Genomic DNA, 16256 nt, shown 5'->3' with positions numbered 1-16256 from the left:
GACCTCATGGTCCACCCAACTCAGCCTCCCAAAGTGCTGAGGTGACAGATGTGAGCCACTACACCCAGCCATTCCATGTGGTTCTTAACATCCTGGAACTCCCGCTGCCCCTAGGCATATGGAGGTCTGCCACTGACCGCTGATGTTCAGTCAGGACAGGCCGGGGGAGGGAGAAGGATCCAGCATGTGGCCATCCCCTGGGTGCCTGGAAGCAGGTCTCCCCCACAGTTCATCTTCAGAGCTGCCTCCGCAACCAGCATGGGGGGCTTGACAGAGTGTCTGCACTGCCCAGCACCTCCTGTTCCCAATCTGTTTTGATGTAAGACAGATTCTTCTGAACCTTCCCAAATCTCTGACAAATTCTTCTAAAATCATCTGAGAACGTCATCTGAAGAGAAAATTAAGAAAGAGCGGAGAATTGTGGTGAGGTCTGAACCCAGATCGTGTGGAGCTCGAAAGCCCTTGAGTGGGTCCACACTGGCAGGGGGCCCCCGACGGGCGCTCATGCCTTGCTCACTGCTTTTCTCAGGAGTCTCCCCAGACTTCCCGTGGAGATTAGGCAGGGCACCCTGCACTCCTCTGGGAAAGCAAGGAACCCTCAAGGGTTGATGTCTTCTTTCCCAGAGAAGGAGGGACTGAGGTGGGCTGACACAAATTTGGTCCTAGTGACATCCTTTCCTCCCTATTTTATGGAAAAGGGTGAGATTTACTCCAAATAGTGGAGGCAGAGTTGATGGCCTGGGCTTCCACCCTGATAGACACAGTGTGAAAGACTCGATTTATCAACTTGACTCACACTAACCAGCATAGCAATGAGCATACACCTGAGACGCAGCATGGCACAGTGAGGTAAAGTAACCAGCTCTGGGTTCAGATCCAGACTCTTTCACTTATGGGCTCTGTGTCAATGAGCAAGATACTTAACCTCTCTGTGCCTTAGTTTTTTAACCTGGGAAATAATGACAGTAATAGTTGTACCTTGTAGAGTTATTAATGTCATAAGTCAGTAAGTATAAAGCACTTATAATAGAATCTAGCATACCATGAATTCTGTATAAGTATTGCTATCATTATCATCGGATAAAAGCAGTGATACATTTCTTCAGGACACATTTATTGACTGTCTGCTGTGTACCACTAGAATGCAAGCTCAGTGAGGCGGGAACTCAGGGTAGGCAGCAATAACTATTTGTTGAATGAAAAAATGAATGGATAGGTGGATGGATGGATACCAGGTATGAGAGATTAAAATGTAAATAAAAAATAGGACTTTTCCCAAGGAACTCAGTCTGGTAGAGAAATAGACAAGTCAACAGGCAATTATAGCACAATGGTACTATAATAGGTACTGTAATGCATGTTTTCATGGGGTATTCTGGGAACACAGAGGAAGAGAAACTAACCTAGACAGGAGAAAGTTGAAGAAGGCTTTCCAAAGGATACCCACGACCTCAGTCTTGAAGGGTGACTAAGGCTGAGGCAGATTGATGGGAGGGTGAGCAAATAGAAGAAAGGAAAGGGAAAGGGGAGAAGGTAACTACTTGGGCAAAGGCCTGGATGCAGGGAAATATGGAGACTCAGGTCAAGGGCTGGTGGTTTAGAATATTTAGAGGCCTCTTAGGCCATGCTAGGGAGATTGGACTTTTCGCTGAAGTTAATATGGTGTGGTAACTTATTTGTTCAACTAACAAATACTTGTTGAGCATCTGCTATGCCAGGCACTGTTCTAGGCTCTGGGGACACAATAACAAACAACATGGATAAAAATCCCTGCCTTCATTGAGAACTTGGGCAGAGGAGTGACACATCAGATCACGTTGAGAATGACCACTCTGGATAGATTCAGAGGGTGAGGAGCAAGTCTGTGGGGGCAGACGGCCATGATGCTGGTGAATCATTGCAATATCCTGGCAAGAAATAACAAAGGCCTGAACTTAGGTGGAGGCAGAGGCACTGGAGCAGAGGGAGCAGATTTGGGAGCACTTGGAAAAGATGTGGACAATTGGATATGAGTGTTGAAGGAGAGGGAGAAATCTTAAACGACATCAAAGTTTTACTTTATCTTAAATGATGTTTTCCAAAATAGAGGCCCCACTTCTCACCCATTTCCAATTTAGAAAAATCTGTTTTCCTTATTTCCCGGCGTGTCTCATTTCAGGTAAGAGAAGGAGCGGAAATCAGATGTCCTGACAAAGACCCCTCCGATACGGTTCCCACCTCAGGTACACAGCTTGCACCCAGTGATTTTTAAATTCATTCGAGGCCTGAAATCATCCAAGTAAGGGCTTTCCACATAACCTGAAATACTCCCGAGTGGTTTCTCAGGGACAACGGAAATAACTCTGTATGTATATTTGTAAAGCCATGGCTGTGTTTGACTATTCTTTAACTAAAATGTGATATCATTATCAGAAAGCATTTATTGAGCAGTAACCCTGTACCAGGCCATGTTCTGCAAAGAACCCAATGTTAGTTGTGTGAGTTGTCATCGTCCCTGCCTTGACGCCTTGATGGGCGGATTTGTTCTCCAAAAGAGCAAAACTACCTTTAAGCAGAAAGCAAAAATAGCCAGTCCACAGTCCCTGTCTGAGTTGCCTGCAGATTCACTCACACACAGAATGCACTAAAACACCACGCAGAGCAGGAAAGCACGTCATCTTATGAACGCGCCATCTTCACTGCCTCTCAGTATTTCTAAAATGTCTGTTGCTGGGCCATAAAATGGGGTGTTCTAGGCAGTCATCAGCAACCTTCCCAAAGACGGTCTGCCTGAGGGCTGTACCTTTGCCTCCAGGCAAGGTAGCCTGGGTGTGATAGCTATGGGCATGTAACCTTGGGAAGTCATGGCCATCTGGTGACCTGAGTGACTCAAAACATCAGCCTAGGAGCATCTGTAGCAGTGTTATAGATTCCCATGCTTGGTCCTAAAGGCGGGGACTCACGTGTCCATTTATTTGTTCGTTTATTTACTCATTTGTGTGTTAGAGGATTGTTGAGTGCCTCCTTGCCTTCAGGAGTTTACATTCTAATGGATCTATTGCTTCTCATGGCCTCAGGATTATAAAAAACAGAAAATTAAGTTTGGGGATGTCACAGTGCCTAGCAAGAATCTTCCGGGGATGCAAATCTTTGTAGTCAGATTGTCTCCTTGTGCTGAGCATCAGGAGAGCAAATAAATGCTTGGCTGCCCTTCACACATGCCGTAGCTCTCCACACTCCAACTAAGCCACATGGCTGGCAGGAAAGTTAAAAATATTCTAACCAAAACCTCGGTATATAACTGACTCTTGTTCTAAGTTGTAGAAGAATGGAATAGGGGATATAGATCTTACATATACACATTTAGTCTTTATTTCCCCTCATACATGGTGCCAACTCATTCCCATTAGTTAACTAGCAGGACTTTATTAGCAGAAATAAATTATCAGCTTCATATGTAGACCCTCCTATAATAAACACCCTTACTCAAAAATAGATAGATTAGGTATAGATACAGATAGATAGATGTGTGTTTATATAGATAGATAGATAGATGTGTGTGTGTGTGTATATATGTCTATAGAGAGAGAGAGAGAAATTTTTTTTGAGACAGGGTCTCACTCTGTTGCCCAGGCTGGAGTACAGTGGCATGATTGTGGCTCACTGCAGCCTCAACCTCCTGGGCTCAAGTGATCCTCCTGCCTCAGCCTCCAAGTAGCTAGGACTACAGGCATTACCACCACACCTGCCTTTTTTTATTTTATTTTAAGAGATGGGGTCTTATTGTTGCCCAGGCTGGTCTTGAACTCCCAGGCTCAGGCGATCTTCCAGCGCTGGGATTACAGGCATAAACCAGCTCACTTGGTCTAGAGAGAACATCTGAAAGTTTTAATAGCCACACACATTTACAGCAAAGTAATATCCATTCCCTTTTTAATCTTATTCTGAAAGAATGCTCTCTAAAGCATTTTATAATCAGTCTAGATGATGTTTCTGTCATGAAAGTGATAACCAGCCAATCTCATTAGAGCATATCTCAACATCTAAAAGCTGGGTAAAATGTAAACCTCTTCCTTATTCCCTGACCCTGAAGATTAGTGTGTTTATCAGCACTTGAAGATTAAAGATCAAGAAATCTCAAGGCCTTAAAATCTGAGATCCTCTGGTGACAGGAGCCATTTATATAATAACAAGATGGGTAGATTTAGGCTCCCCGATCTGACCAAGGTGAGCATGGGACCCAAACACTCGCTCTCCACCTGGAATCAGCACTCATAGATGAGTGTTGGGCCTGCACTTCTGAGTCTCACCTGGAAAGTGTCATTCAGAAAAATGGTCACAGTTAACTGGCCAATAATGAAAAATACATTTCGTTATTGTGCCAGTGATCTTTTTTTTTTTTTTTTTGAGACAGAGTTTTGCTCTGTCACCCAGGCTGGAGTGAAGTGGCGTGATTTCCGCTTACTGCAACCTCCACCCCTCCGGGTTCAAGCGATTCTCCTGCCTCAGCCTCCCAGGTAGCTGGGATTATAGGTGCCTGCCGCCATGCCCAGCTAATTTTTGTATTTTTTGTAGAGACAGGGTTTCGCCATGTTGGCCAGGCTGGTCTTGAACTCCTGACCTTAGGTGATCCACCTGCCTTGGCCTCCCAAAGTGCTGGGATTACAGGCATGAGCTACTGCACCCAGCCATGTGCCAGGGATCTTGACTGAACATTCTAACCATCCTTGTGACTGATGGGGTAGGTAAAAAGACAGCACAGGTGCATATTATTATTTTCCGTTGATATTAATCATATATTTCTGGTGAGGTCATACACTCTTCTGGAGATCATGTTTGCAATTTCTAATCAAAATAATCTGATATATGTCTTATAAGAGGAGATCATCTTATCTTTATACCTCCAGTGACTCAAGCACATGGTAGGAGCCCAATAAATGTTTGCCGAACTAATCTGAATGAGCATTTCTAAATCATCAGATCAACAATCCCTAGGATTGAAAAAGGTATTGAAAAATCAACTAGACCAAAATGCCTTTCATTAAAACAATTTTTCACAAAGAATATCTTTTACAATAACTGTTTTGCATTTTGCCTTCAAAGTTTCTTTCCTTTTTTTTTTTTTTTTTTCTTTTTTGAGATGGTCTCAGTCTGTCGCCCAGGCTGGAGTGTAGTGGTGCGATCTCACCTCACTGCAGCCTTGATCTCCCTGGCTCGAGATCCTCCCACTTTAGCCTCCCAAGTAGCTGGGACTATAGGCCCATGCCACCATGTCCAGCTAATTTTATTTTTTGTACAGACAAGGTCTCACTATGTTGCCCGGGCTGGCCTTGAACTCCTGGGCTCAAATGATCCTCCTACCTCAGCCTCCCAAAGTGCTGGGATTATAGGCATAAGCTACCATACTGGTCCAAAGTTATTTTCAAAACCCTTCTTTATAGTCTCATTTTCTAGTGCTTCTCCAAACTGACCACAGATACATGCATCTAAACATCATTAAAAGTGATGTTTCAAAATGAGATGCAACCTGTCATCAACAGGCCCTGGCCCTGGCAACCTGGGTGCCTCATTCTGAGTACACTTCAGAGCTCGTGAGTGATGTGCTTTATCCACTGACTTACGGGGCCCTAGGATGAGATACATAGAGTTAATGTAAGTGATTTTTTATAATCAGTTGGTATTGGGTAGCCAGTAAAAACTAAAAACTTGCAACTTTTTCCTCCTAGTCAGCACATAGATGCAATTTGCCAAGTGCTCTCTCCTATGGACTTTATCACTTTGTAAACACTCATATCATGCTCCATTGCTAGACGGCCCTCTCCCTAACATAGTTAGCATAACCAAGAAAAACATATTGGGCCTACTAGTGAGCTTAGGATTTTCCCAGCGAGAAAAGGAGTCACTTTTTGAAAATAAAAGAGTGACAATGAGGAGTCACAGGGGACATGGCTTATTGACTTTCTGATGAAGGTGGCTATGTTGATGGCAAATTCCACACAGTGGGAAAAATTCAGAGCTTTTGCAAATAGGGATCCACAAAGCTAATTACATGCTGCTGTCACCAATAGTATAAACCAGAACAGTTCATTCATTTATGTTAAGCCATCAATTCCTTGCTAAGTCCCTGATGTCATTGATTTGACCCATTTGGCTAAAATCAGCTCTTCAAAAGCCAATATGAAAAATGGCCAGGTTACAGCACTGGGTGGTCATTCACCACGGGCATCATCTCATCGTGAGCCAGCAGTGCAGTGTTCAGTGTAGGTCATGAGGCCGTTTCTGTGGTCACCACCTACTCAGGGGTCTTGTGACTTGACCTACCCTGTCATCAGGAAGGAATGATGCCCTGTGGGAAATAACAGCCTGCTTGTCCCTGGACACAACCAGGCTACTGAGCGAGTTCAAACTCCCCCAAGACACTTAGAGAAGTGTTTCCCTGCCCTTTGGTTTTCATCATCTAAAACTTCGAGATCTGTAAAGTCCCTGTCACAGAGTCACTTAGCCTTTAATTCCAGTTAACACGTTTCTTGAGCTCCTCTGTGGAAGGCACGCATTGGTTCATGGAAACTCACACTGAAGACTCCAAAGGCAAAACATGGTTCCAATCTTGAGGCAGCTGTTTACTGCCATTGTGGAAGTCTTAATGTAAGTCCCTAAAATCAGACGGCAAATAGGTTGGGCAATGCTTGGTGACAATTGAGAGAAAGCATGTTTTTCAGATTAGGGCCCCAGGTGGTTTAAGTTGCTGGGTTACACAAGACAAAGCCCCAGCATACCAAGCCTTTCTCCTGGGTATAACCTTCCATGTACAGTGGGCAGTGTCCCCATTCTACAGTCTAGCGTGCAATTTCCTTGCTATTTGTGATGCTTCATCATGGCTTGGATGGCCTTCTGATAAGAGGTCCCCTCTGTAGAAATCGTGATGAGTTAATGATGTGTTTATCAGCTTCTCTCAAGGTGGTGGACAGTTGGTACCAGATAATGTTTAGCTAATCAGCCCACACAAATTTAATCTTATCACTAAATAGTTCTTTTTCCAGGGAGAGCAACTGCTAAAGTGCTTTACTGTATTTCTAAGCTGTGTTTGTCATTAATGATGACATTAACAAACCTCAAATCAAGGTCTACGGAAAATTAGGCCAGTGAAATGTGATTGCTCTATCTTAACAATAAGATCACAGATTAAGTCAACTCCTCCCACCCAGGTTTGCTTCATCTGGTTTATTACTGTATCTCTTGCTGAGACTCCTTCAGAATGGCCAACTGGAGAACCACCCCCACCACAATCAACCAATCTATCAGATGACATCAGGCACTTTCAGGGCGGTATGGCCATAGACCAATCAGTCTATCTATACATATGTATGTACACACAGACATAAACATAGGGGGGAGTGTGTGTGTCTGTGTGTGTGTGTGTGTGTGTGTGTGTGTGTGTGTGTATGTGTTTTCTGCCTGCTGCAGATTTAGGAGACAGGAATGGTAGGCTGCCTCTTTAGCAAACTGTAATGATAATATTTTTGAAGCAAATTTATCTATCTCTGCCATATTTTACCCAGTCCCAAGGATTTCCCCTAACATTTGCATACAAGCTAGTGTTCACAGGATTCACTGTATGATGCATTATGGCAGTAAGAATACAGTGTTTGACTGTTATCACCAGAAGCTAAAATAAACCACTCTAGAGTTGGAGGGAAAAGGTCTTATTTTTTGTTTTGTTGCCTTTTTAACCCCATTGCGTGATTTCTTTGAGAAGAGGTCATTTTAAAGTTCTCCTGCACAGCCTGGTGGACATGCGCTAATGTGTGCAGCTGGCTTTGTGATTTGATACTGTTCTTCTAACCACATGGTGTAGCTGTGGATGGCTGGGAAGAGCCAAGCAGGCTGTAATCATGTGGAAGGGTGCATGTGTGCATGGTGCATGTGTGCATGGTGTGTGTGTATGTGTGTGTGTGTGTAAGGGTGGATTCAAGGCATGGCGGTGGGGAGGAGAAAGAACACTGAAGAAAGATAGTCAGCAGCTCTTGAATCTAAGAGGCAGAGTTGTCATCAGGCTGTGCAATGGCAGCTACAGTTGTGAGGGCCACAAGACAATTTATACATACAAACAGGAGAAACAACTCTAGTCTTTTTTTCTTTTTTATTGAAGGGGTCTCACTATATTGTCTAGGCTGGTCTCGAACTTCTGGGCTCAAGTGATCCTCCCAACTTGGCCTCCCTAAGTGCTGGGATTATAGGCATGAGCCATCACACGCAGCCAAATATTTATTTAATTTTTTACAGACAGGCTCACTTTGTTGCCCAGGCTGGAGTGCAGTGGTGTAACCATAGCTCACTGCAGCCTCTGCCTCCTGGGCTTGATTCCAGGTTTTTCAGGTCCAAGCGCAGTACTTGACTGCAGTCAATGGCTTTGATAATTGAGTGTCTCTATCAGTGGTTCTGAAAATGTGGTACCCAGACTGGACTGGCAGCATCAGCATTACCTGGAAACTTGTTGGAAATGCAAATCCTTGGGCCCACCCCAGACCTTTTGAGTCAAAAATTCTGAAGGTGGGGCCCAGCCATCTGTGTTTTCACAGGCTCTCCAGGTGATTCCGATGCAGGCTCAAGTGGAGGACTGCTGCTCTATATATTTCGCACACATATATTTACAACTATGTATGTGTGAGTTTGTATCCTTTCATAGGAAGAGGCAAGAACTTTTACTTTTCCAATGAGAGCAAATCCTCATTGGGAGTGGCTCTCCCCATTGGCAGACAGCATGAAAGAAGGTAGACAAGATGTCTCCATGAAAGGAGACGAGACCTGGAAGTCCCTTGAGTATGTTTTCCACTCAATGTTAATCCGGCTTCCTGCACAGGTATAATTCCACAGCCATGATTTGGATGTTGATGGGTGCTGTGGGTTGTATATAGTCCAGCTGTGTCAAAATCATCTCATCCTGTGTTTCACTACAGGCCTGAAAGCTTTTTTTTTTTTTTTTTTTTTTTTTTGAGACAGAGTCTCGCTCTATCTCCCAGGCTGGATTGCAGTGGCGCAATCTCGGCTCACTGCAGCCTCCTCCTCCCAGGTTCAAGCAATTCTCATGCCTCAGCCTCCCAAATAGCTGGGACTACAAGAGCACACCTCCACGCCTGGCTAATTTGTGTATTTTTAGTAGAGACGGGGTTTCATCATTTTGGACAGGCTGGTCTGAAACTCCTGACCTCAGGTGATCTGCCCGTGTCGGCCTCCCAAAGTGCTGGGATTGTAATCTGGTCACGCTACAGGCTTTATAAGTTGTCTTTGGCAAAGAAGGCTGTTGAGAAAGCCTCCTGCAGACAACTTTCAGTTTATCCTTCTTAAGCACTTAAGCACTGAAATGTACCAGGGTGGGCCACTCCCTGGTACAAACTCTGTACTAGGCTTCTTCCAAACCACAAGAGCTATTTCAATAATTTAGTGCAGCGTTGTGCCACTAGACACAATAGAAGCACATCGGCAAAGGTAGAGCTGTGGCCAAGTCAGGGTGACCTTGGGGGTGAGGTAATTGGGGGAGTGGGAGGTGAGCTTGTGACTTGAGAGATCAAGCTATATATGGCTTAAGAAATTCCAGGGGTGGTCCCCCAAATACACTAGGATTCACATTCTTATGTGTATAAGGTAAAGGGGTAGGTAGATGTAGTACCTGTGTGTGTATGTGAGTAATTATATATATAGCATATCTATGTTAAACTCCTAACTTGTTAGCCAGGCATAAAAGCCTATAATCCCAGCTACTCAGGAGGCTGAGGTGGGAGGATCGCTTGAGCCCAGGAGGCCGAGGCTGCAGTGAGCCATGATCACACGCCACAGCCTAGGTGACAGAGTGAGACCTTGTCTCAAAAAATAAAAATGAATATATTGATAGATGCTATAACATAATTGAACCTTGAAAACATTATGCAAAGTAGAAAAAGCCAGACACAAAGAGTCACGTATTATATTATTCTATTTACATGAAATATCCAGAATAGATAAATCTATAGAGGCAGAAAGCAGATTACTGGTTACCAGATATTGGTTAGGCCCTGTGGCCCTAACCTACCTTTCCAAGGTGGTTTTCTCTTTGCTCTCTCATATATGCTTCATGCAAGCCAAACTGTGACTAGCTGGGCTTTCGAGACATCCAAGCTTGACCCTACCACATCCATCCATCACGCTTTTCCCTCCATCACCCGATCTCGCTCTCCCTCATCCTCCTGTTATTCCTGAGGCTTAATTCAAATGCGACCTTCTCCATGAAGCCTGCTGTGACCCCCTCCTCAGGCCCCCCAGGGGAAGATCATCCCTCCAGCTCTATAGCTTCACATCACTTCACACCTCTCTTAGTGTTTATCAGTCTTACACTATAATAACTATGGCTGTTTCTCATTTTCTCCTTAGCTTGTGAGCTTTTTGAGGGCATTCTCTGTTTCTGATCACTGTGTGGTCTCCAAAGCACCCAGCCACTGCTTGGTGTTCAACATGTTTGTCCTGTGAGTTGATAGCTGCCACATCACGCGGAATGCTCAAACTCAAAAGATAAAAATATGTATAGTCAAGCTGTGGAAAACAGCTTGATGCTTCCTCAAAAAGATAAGCATAGGATTACCATATAACCCACCAATTCCACTCTCAGGTGTATACCAAAATAATTGAAAACAGGCATTCAAACAAACACTCGTACACAGATATTTATAGCAATACTAGTCACAATAGCCCAAAAGTGGGAATAACCCAAATGCCTATCAATGCATGAATGGATAAACAAAAGTATGGTATATCCATACAATGGAATATCATTCAACAATAAAAAGGAATGAAGTCGTTGGGCTCTGTAGCTCATGCCTGTAATCCCAGCATTTTGGGAGGCTGAGGTGGGAGCATCACTTGAGGCCAGGAGTTCAAGACCAGCCTGGCAACATAGGGAGGCTCTCTCTACAAAAAAATAAAAAAATTGGCTGGGCATGGTGGTACACACCTATAATCCTAGCTACTCAGGAGGCTGAGGTGGGAGGATCACTTGAGCCCAGGAGGTCGAGGCTGCAGTGAGCCATTATCACGAGCCACTGCACTCCAGCCCAGGTGACACAGTGAGACTTTGTCTCAAAAGATAAAAATAAAACGAATGTATTGATACATGCGATAACATAATTGAACCTTGAAAACATTATGCAAAATAGAAGAAGCCAAACATAAAAAGTCACATATTATATGATTCTATGTACATGAAATATTCAGAATAGATAAATCCATAGAGGCAGAAAGCAGGTTATTGGTTACTAAGGACTGGGAGGAGGGGAAATGGAGAGTGACCACTTAATGGGTTATAGGGTCTCATTTTGGGGTAATGAAAATGTTTCAAAGCTAGATAGAGGTGATAGTTGCACAACATTGTGAATAGACTAAATGCCACTGAACTGTTCACCTTTAAATGGTTAATTTTAGTTATATGAATTTCATCTCAATTAAAAAACAGTCGGCCGGGCGCATTGGCTCTCGCCTGTAATCCCAGCACTTTGGGAGGCCAAGCCGAGTGGATCACAAGGTCAGGAGATCGACACCGTCCTGGCCAACATGGGGAAACCCTGTCTCTACTAAAAATACAAAAATTAGCCAGGTGTGGTGATGTGCACCTGTATTCCCAGCTACTCAGGAGGCTGAGGCAGGAGAACAGCTTGAACCTGGGAGGCGGAGGTTGTAGTGAGCCAAGATTGCACCACTGTACTCCAGCCTGGCAACAGAGCAAGACTCTGTCTCAAAAAAAAAAAAAAAAAAAAAAAAAAGTCAGTGGCATAAAAGTATTCCTTTTTCACTTTAGAGAAACTGAACTGATTTTTATAGGATGATGTAATATTTTATCCCAAATATTAGATCCTAGAATAGATTAAGTATTGGTTGCATTTCCATGGCAATTTCTTCCCTCCTCCCAAATCACCTTGCCAAGGGCCTGCCACCACTCGCCTTGTAGCATCTGGTCTCACCAAATGCTTAAAGCAGGATCCACCTTTCAGCTTCCTGTTCCTGTGTCCAGGTGCCCCAGAGAGGAAGCAGCACTCAGACTCCACAGCTGGCATTGCAGAGCCCATTGACAAGCATGGGTTTTTCCTATCTTTTATCCCAGGTGTCTTGGTGGTAAAAACTGACTTTTTCTTTGTTATCCTGGAAGTTGTTCCTTTGTTTCAGAGTAGATGGGTCCAGTGCTTTCCTGGAAGCCCCATTTTCCACTCACTCCTGCTTATATTCTTAGTTCATAGGCTGAAGCCGGCTGACATCAACGTAATTGGAGCCCTGGGTGACTCTCTCACGGTAAGTGACCCTGATGCAGAAGGGGCAGGAGGGGAAAAGATTTTGACTAATATGAGAACCTGGAGAGGAAAATGGAGAGAGAAGGTCTCACGCCTGGCTCTTAGATGCTGCCATCTCGGGTCCTGATCTCCATCTCTCCATTGTCCGACCCACCCTGGCATTCAACAGCATTCCCTTCCCATCATGGTTTCCCACCTCCATTCTGGTCTCATCTTCCTCCCCCAATGCTGAGATGAAGGAGAGAGCAGGAAGTGGAGGGACCCCAGAGGGAGTGTGGGTGACAGGAGTGACCCACCCCAAGTCACACAGCTGGTCAGCGGTGGGGCAGGATTGGACAAGATCTCCAGACCATGGTGTAGAACTCCTCCAAGGATCCAGTGCTTTGTTTTGTCCATGTAGAAAAGCTAAGGGAAGGTACCAGGAAGAGAGGTGAAGAGATGATGAGACAGGGCAAGTGCTAATGGGGGCAGGGAGGTGGGGGAGGGTGGGAAGACGGGAGTCTGTGGAAGAGGCAGATAGGCCAGAGATGTTCCAAACCCACTTCTGCATCTGCCCCCGGGTGACATCCCAGACCCTGCAAAGCACTATCCATGAAAAGCAGAATCAGGCCCTTGAGAGCCTGGGGGCTGGGAGTCCCAGAGGTTCCTAGACACAGCTTCCATTCAACAGCCTCTCATCAGAGTCCAGCTGCTATTCTCTGGGCCAGTAGAATACAGGGTCTCCAGCTGAATCCTCCCCAAGAATAAGCAGACACCTCTCATGTCTATGGTCTATCACAATGATATCATCCACTCAGTGGGATGTATCTTCATGACAAAATCCTGTGAGGTATGACTTTCTTTAGATTCAACCAATAAAGGCTGGGCCCAGTGGCTCACATCTATAATCTCAGCACTTTAGGAGGCCAGGGTGGGAGGATCACTTGAGGCCAGGGGGTCAAGGTGAGCCTGGGCAACGAAGCAAGACCCAATCTCTACAAAAAAAAAAAAAAAAAAGAAAAAAATTAAGCATGGTGACACATGCCTATAGTCCCAGCTACTTGAAAGGCTGGGGCTGGAAGATCACTTGAGCTCAGGATTTCGAGGCTGCAATGAGCCACAATGGTGCAACTGCACTCCAGGCTGGACAACAGAGCAAGGCCCTGTCTCTAAATCAATAAGAAGGTGAATGAAGCTGGGCAAGGTGAAGTGCCTAAGGTCACACAGCTTGTAAGTGCTCGAGCCAGGATCACAAATCAGGGATCCTGACCCTAAGTCCAGGGCCCTATCCCTATGCTGTGGCAGCCTCCTCCGTGGCCGCTCAGCCACTCTTTACCCCAAAGGCCTGACTGCTCATAACCTCCCAGGAAGGACTGGCAGGCTGGGCCTTAGCAGCTTCATACACTGCTTATCACAACCTCTTCCTGCCCGGCGGGGCCTGACATCACCTGCTCCCAATTCCCTGGTCTCCTTGAAGATACTCTCAGGACAAGGGGTCATCACATCTCGGCACAGCTGCTCAGGGGTTCCTAGGGAGGCAGCACTTTGGGTGTGAACCTGCCTGGCAGGTAGCAAAGGAACTGGGCACCAGAGAGCAGGGATCACACCTGGGGGGCCTCTCATGGAGGCCAGCCTTCACCCCCAACTGCCTGGGAGGCCAGTCTCAGCATGCCCTTCAAAATGCTCAGAAACAAAGTGCTTTAGGCAAGGGACACGCACCTGGAGAGTGTCCACATTGTGCTTTCTTCAGCTGATGATGGCTACGTGGGATTTCATTTTATTACTACATTTTAAACTGTGCATAGGTGAGATATATTGGTATAAAAGGATAATGATGTATTTCCTTTTATGATATACTTCACAACTTTAAAAAAATGAGAAAAACAGGACCCTGAAATGTATCCTTTTGAAAAGGTACAGTCTAATTACAAGAGCACTTTTGCTGGACAAGTTTTACTTGGTCTTGGCCTAGGCAGGGTTTCTTAGAATGAAGCAGAGCTGTGAGTAGCACCAGGCATTCCCAGTGGGCACTCTCAGTCATCTCTGAAAAGGCAGGATACATATGGAGACATGGTGCCATCTAGACCCTAGATCCCAGAGAGTGCCCAGGTGGTCCTGGCCAGCATAAGAACATAGACCTTTTGGCAGGTAGGCAGAGGTGGGCCACTGGGGAAAGCAGAGAAACTCACCCCCTCATTCTTCCCTCTCAGGCAGGCAATGGGGCCGGGTCCACACCTGGGAACGTCTTGGACGTCTTGACTCAGTACCGAGGCCTATCCTGGAGGTGAGTGAGGGTGTGGCAAGGCCCCAAAGGCCCCTTCATTGCAGAGCAAGGGAAACCCCCTGAGCGTTCTAGAAAACAACGCCTTAAGCAGAAGGGTGGGCCGTTTTGTTCTTTTCTATGACCAACTTCTAGGTTTAATTTGAAAAAGGTATTCACCAGCCTCCTCAAACCACTACATTGCCCAAAACAGTAGCTGAGCCTTGAGCCAGGAGTCTAGGAGAGAAACTACATAAATGTTTGGGCTGGAAATGCTTCTCTGGCTTCCATTTCTCCCTCTGTGATATAATCTCAGAAGGAGGCAGTGGCCTGAGTGATGCACAGATCATTGCCTTTGGAACCAGAGTTGTAGCTGAGCCCTAGCTGCCCAGTTGGATGTAACCTTGGGCAAGTTCCCTAACCTCTCTGAGCTTCTCTCCTCATCTCTGATGCAGAAATAATGCTACTACCTGAGCACTGTCTGAGGGCTAGAAAGAATTTAAGTGTCCAGCACAGTGCTTGACACCAAGTATCTGGTAGTTGGCATTGTTATTATAGGGCCTTTATTTTGCAGATGAGGAAACAAGGCTCAGAGAGGGCAAGTAACCTGACCAAGATCACAGAGCCAGAAGGTAAAAAGATCAGGAAGCAGAGCAGATGCTTCCTGGCCCCCATCAGTGCATTCCCTTATCCTGTATCACTTTGGGCAGGCTTATTTCTGCTCTGTATGTGATCAAACCTCTGCTGCAAGCCCGGGCAGGTTTGGTGTTTCCTCACCTGGAATCTGGCATCTCTATCTGACACCTGCTTTAACCTGAGTGCCGAGTCTCTGGCATCCTTCCTCACGTTGCAGCACAGTTAAACCCAAACATTTGGGGGAACCTTTTAGATGCTCCTAGACACCCTTGGCACAGAATGGGGTGGGGGGTGTGGAAAAGCAGGGAATCCAATCCACTCTGGAATGCTGCATATTTGCATGCCTAGAAACCCTTCTAACTTTGATCACCTTGGAATTTTATTATTGGCTTGGAAGATGGCTGACTCTCTAGAAGACACCTTTTAAAAACGGCTTTTCCAAGCCAAGCAGGAAGAGAAAAGAGAAAAAATAGGGCCAACTTTTTAAAAACTACGTTTACACCAATAATATTAATGCACGCTGCAGTGGCTAGTTGGAAAGGGGCTGGCAGACGAGGGACTACTTCCCCTTTGAAAGCAGGGGTGCAAGGAACCAACCTACCTCCCCTGCCCCAACATCAGCGAAAATCAGCCGCCGGTTTAAAGCTGGCGTTTTGTTTGGATGTGCTGGCCTATGGGGAGGGGAGTCGTATTCTGGTTTGCTTTTTCCGTTTTTCTACTGAAGTGATAGGGAAAGGGCAAGCTCCAGGCCCCTGGGCTGTTTCTCGGGAGACGGGCGTTTCTGTCTAGTGTCTGAAGGGTCTCGGCGTGGCTGCATTTTAACCCTTCATTTTCTTTCTTGGACCCACGTTACAGCGTCGGCGGAGATGAGAACATCGGCACCGTTACCACCCTGGCGAGTGAGTACGCGGCGGCGGCCGGGATGTTTGGTTTGGGGCGGCCCCTGCACGCTTCCCTCTCCCCCTGCAGGTGGCGCGGGCCTCGGGAGGAGCCCCGGCTGCAGGAGCCCGCTAAATTCACCAGGGGGCGCTGCCTCCCGAGGCTGCCGCCCAGCTCCGCTTCCGACAGTGACGAAAGCCTTAGAGTTGGGGGTG

The 16256-nt window shown here is 45.9% G+C and overlaps 1 protein-coding gene across 1 annotated transcript in view; it reads left to right on the top strand.

Moving 5' to 3' along the window:
- The window catches only part of PLB1 (phospholipase B1), a 173614-nt gene that overhangs the window by 81087 nt on the left and 76271 nt on the right, over positions 1–16256 (top strand). Inside the window, exons 19-22 of the mRNA XM_515372.8 lie at positions 2159–2222; positions 12230–12288; positions 14477–14550; positions 16018–16061. Of these exons, the coding sequence (XP_515372.5) occupies positions 2159–2222; positions 12230–12288; positions 14477–14550; positions 16018–16061 (241 nt within the window). The remainder of the gene's footprint in view (positions 1–2158; positions 2223–12229; positions 12289–14476; positions 14551–16017; positions 16062–16256) is intronic.

The sequence above is a fragment of the Pan troglodytes genome, chromosome 12, assembly GCF_028858775.2.
Source record: "Pan troglodytes isolate AG18354 chromosome 12, NHGRI_mPanTro3-v2.0_pri, whole genome shotgun sequence".
Lineage (NCBI taxonomy): Eukaryota > Metazoa > Chordata > Mammalia > Primates > Hominidae > Pan > Pan troglodytes.
This window is presented reverse-complemented; position numbering and strand designations above follow the sequence as displayed.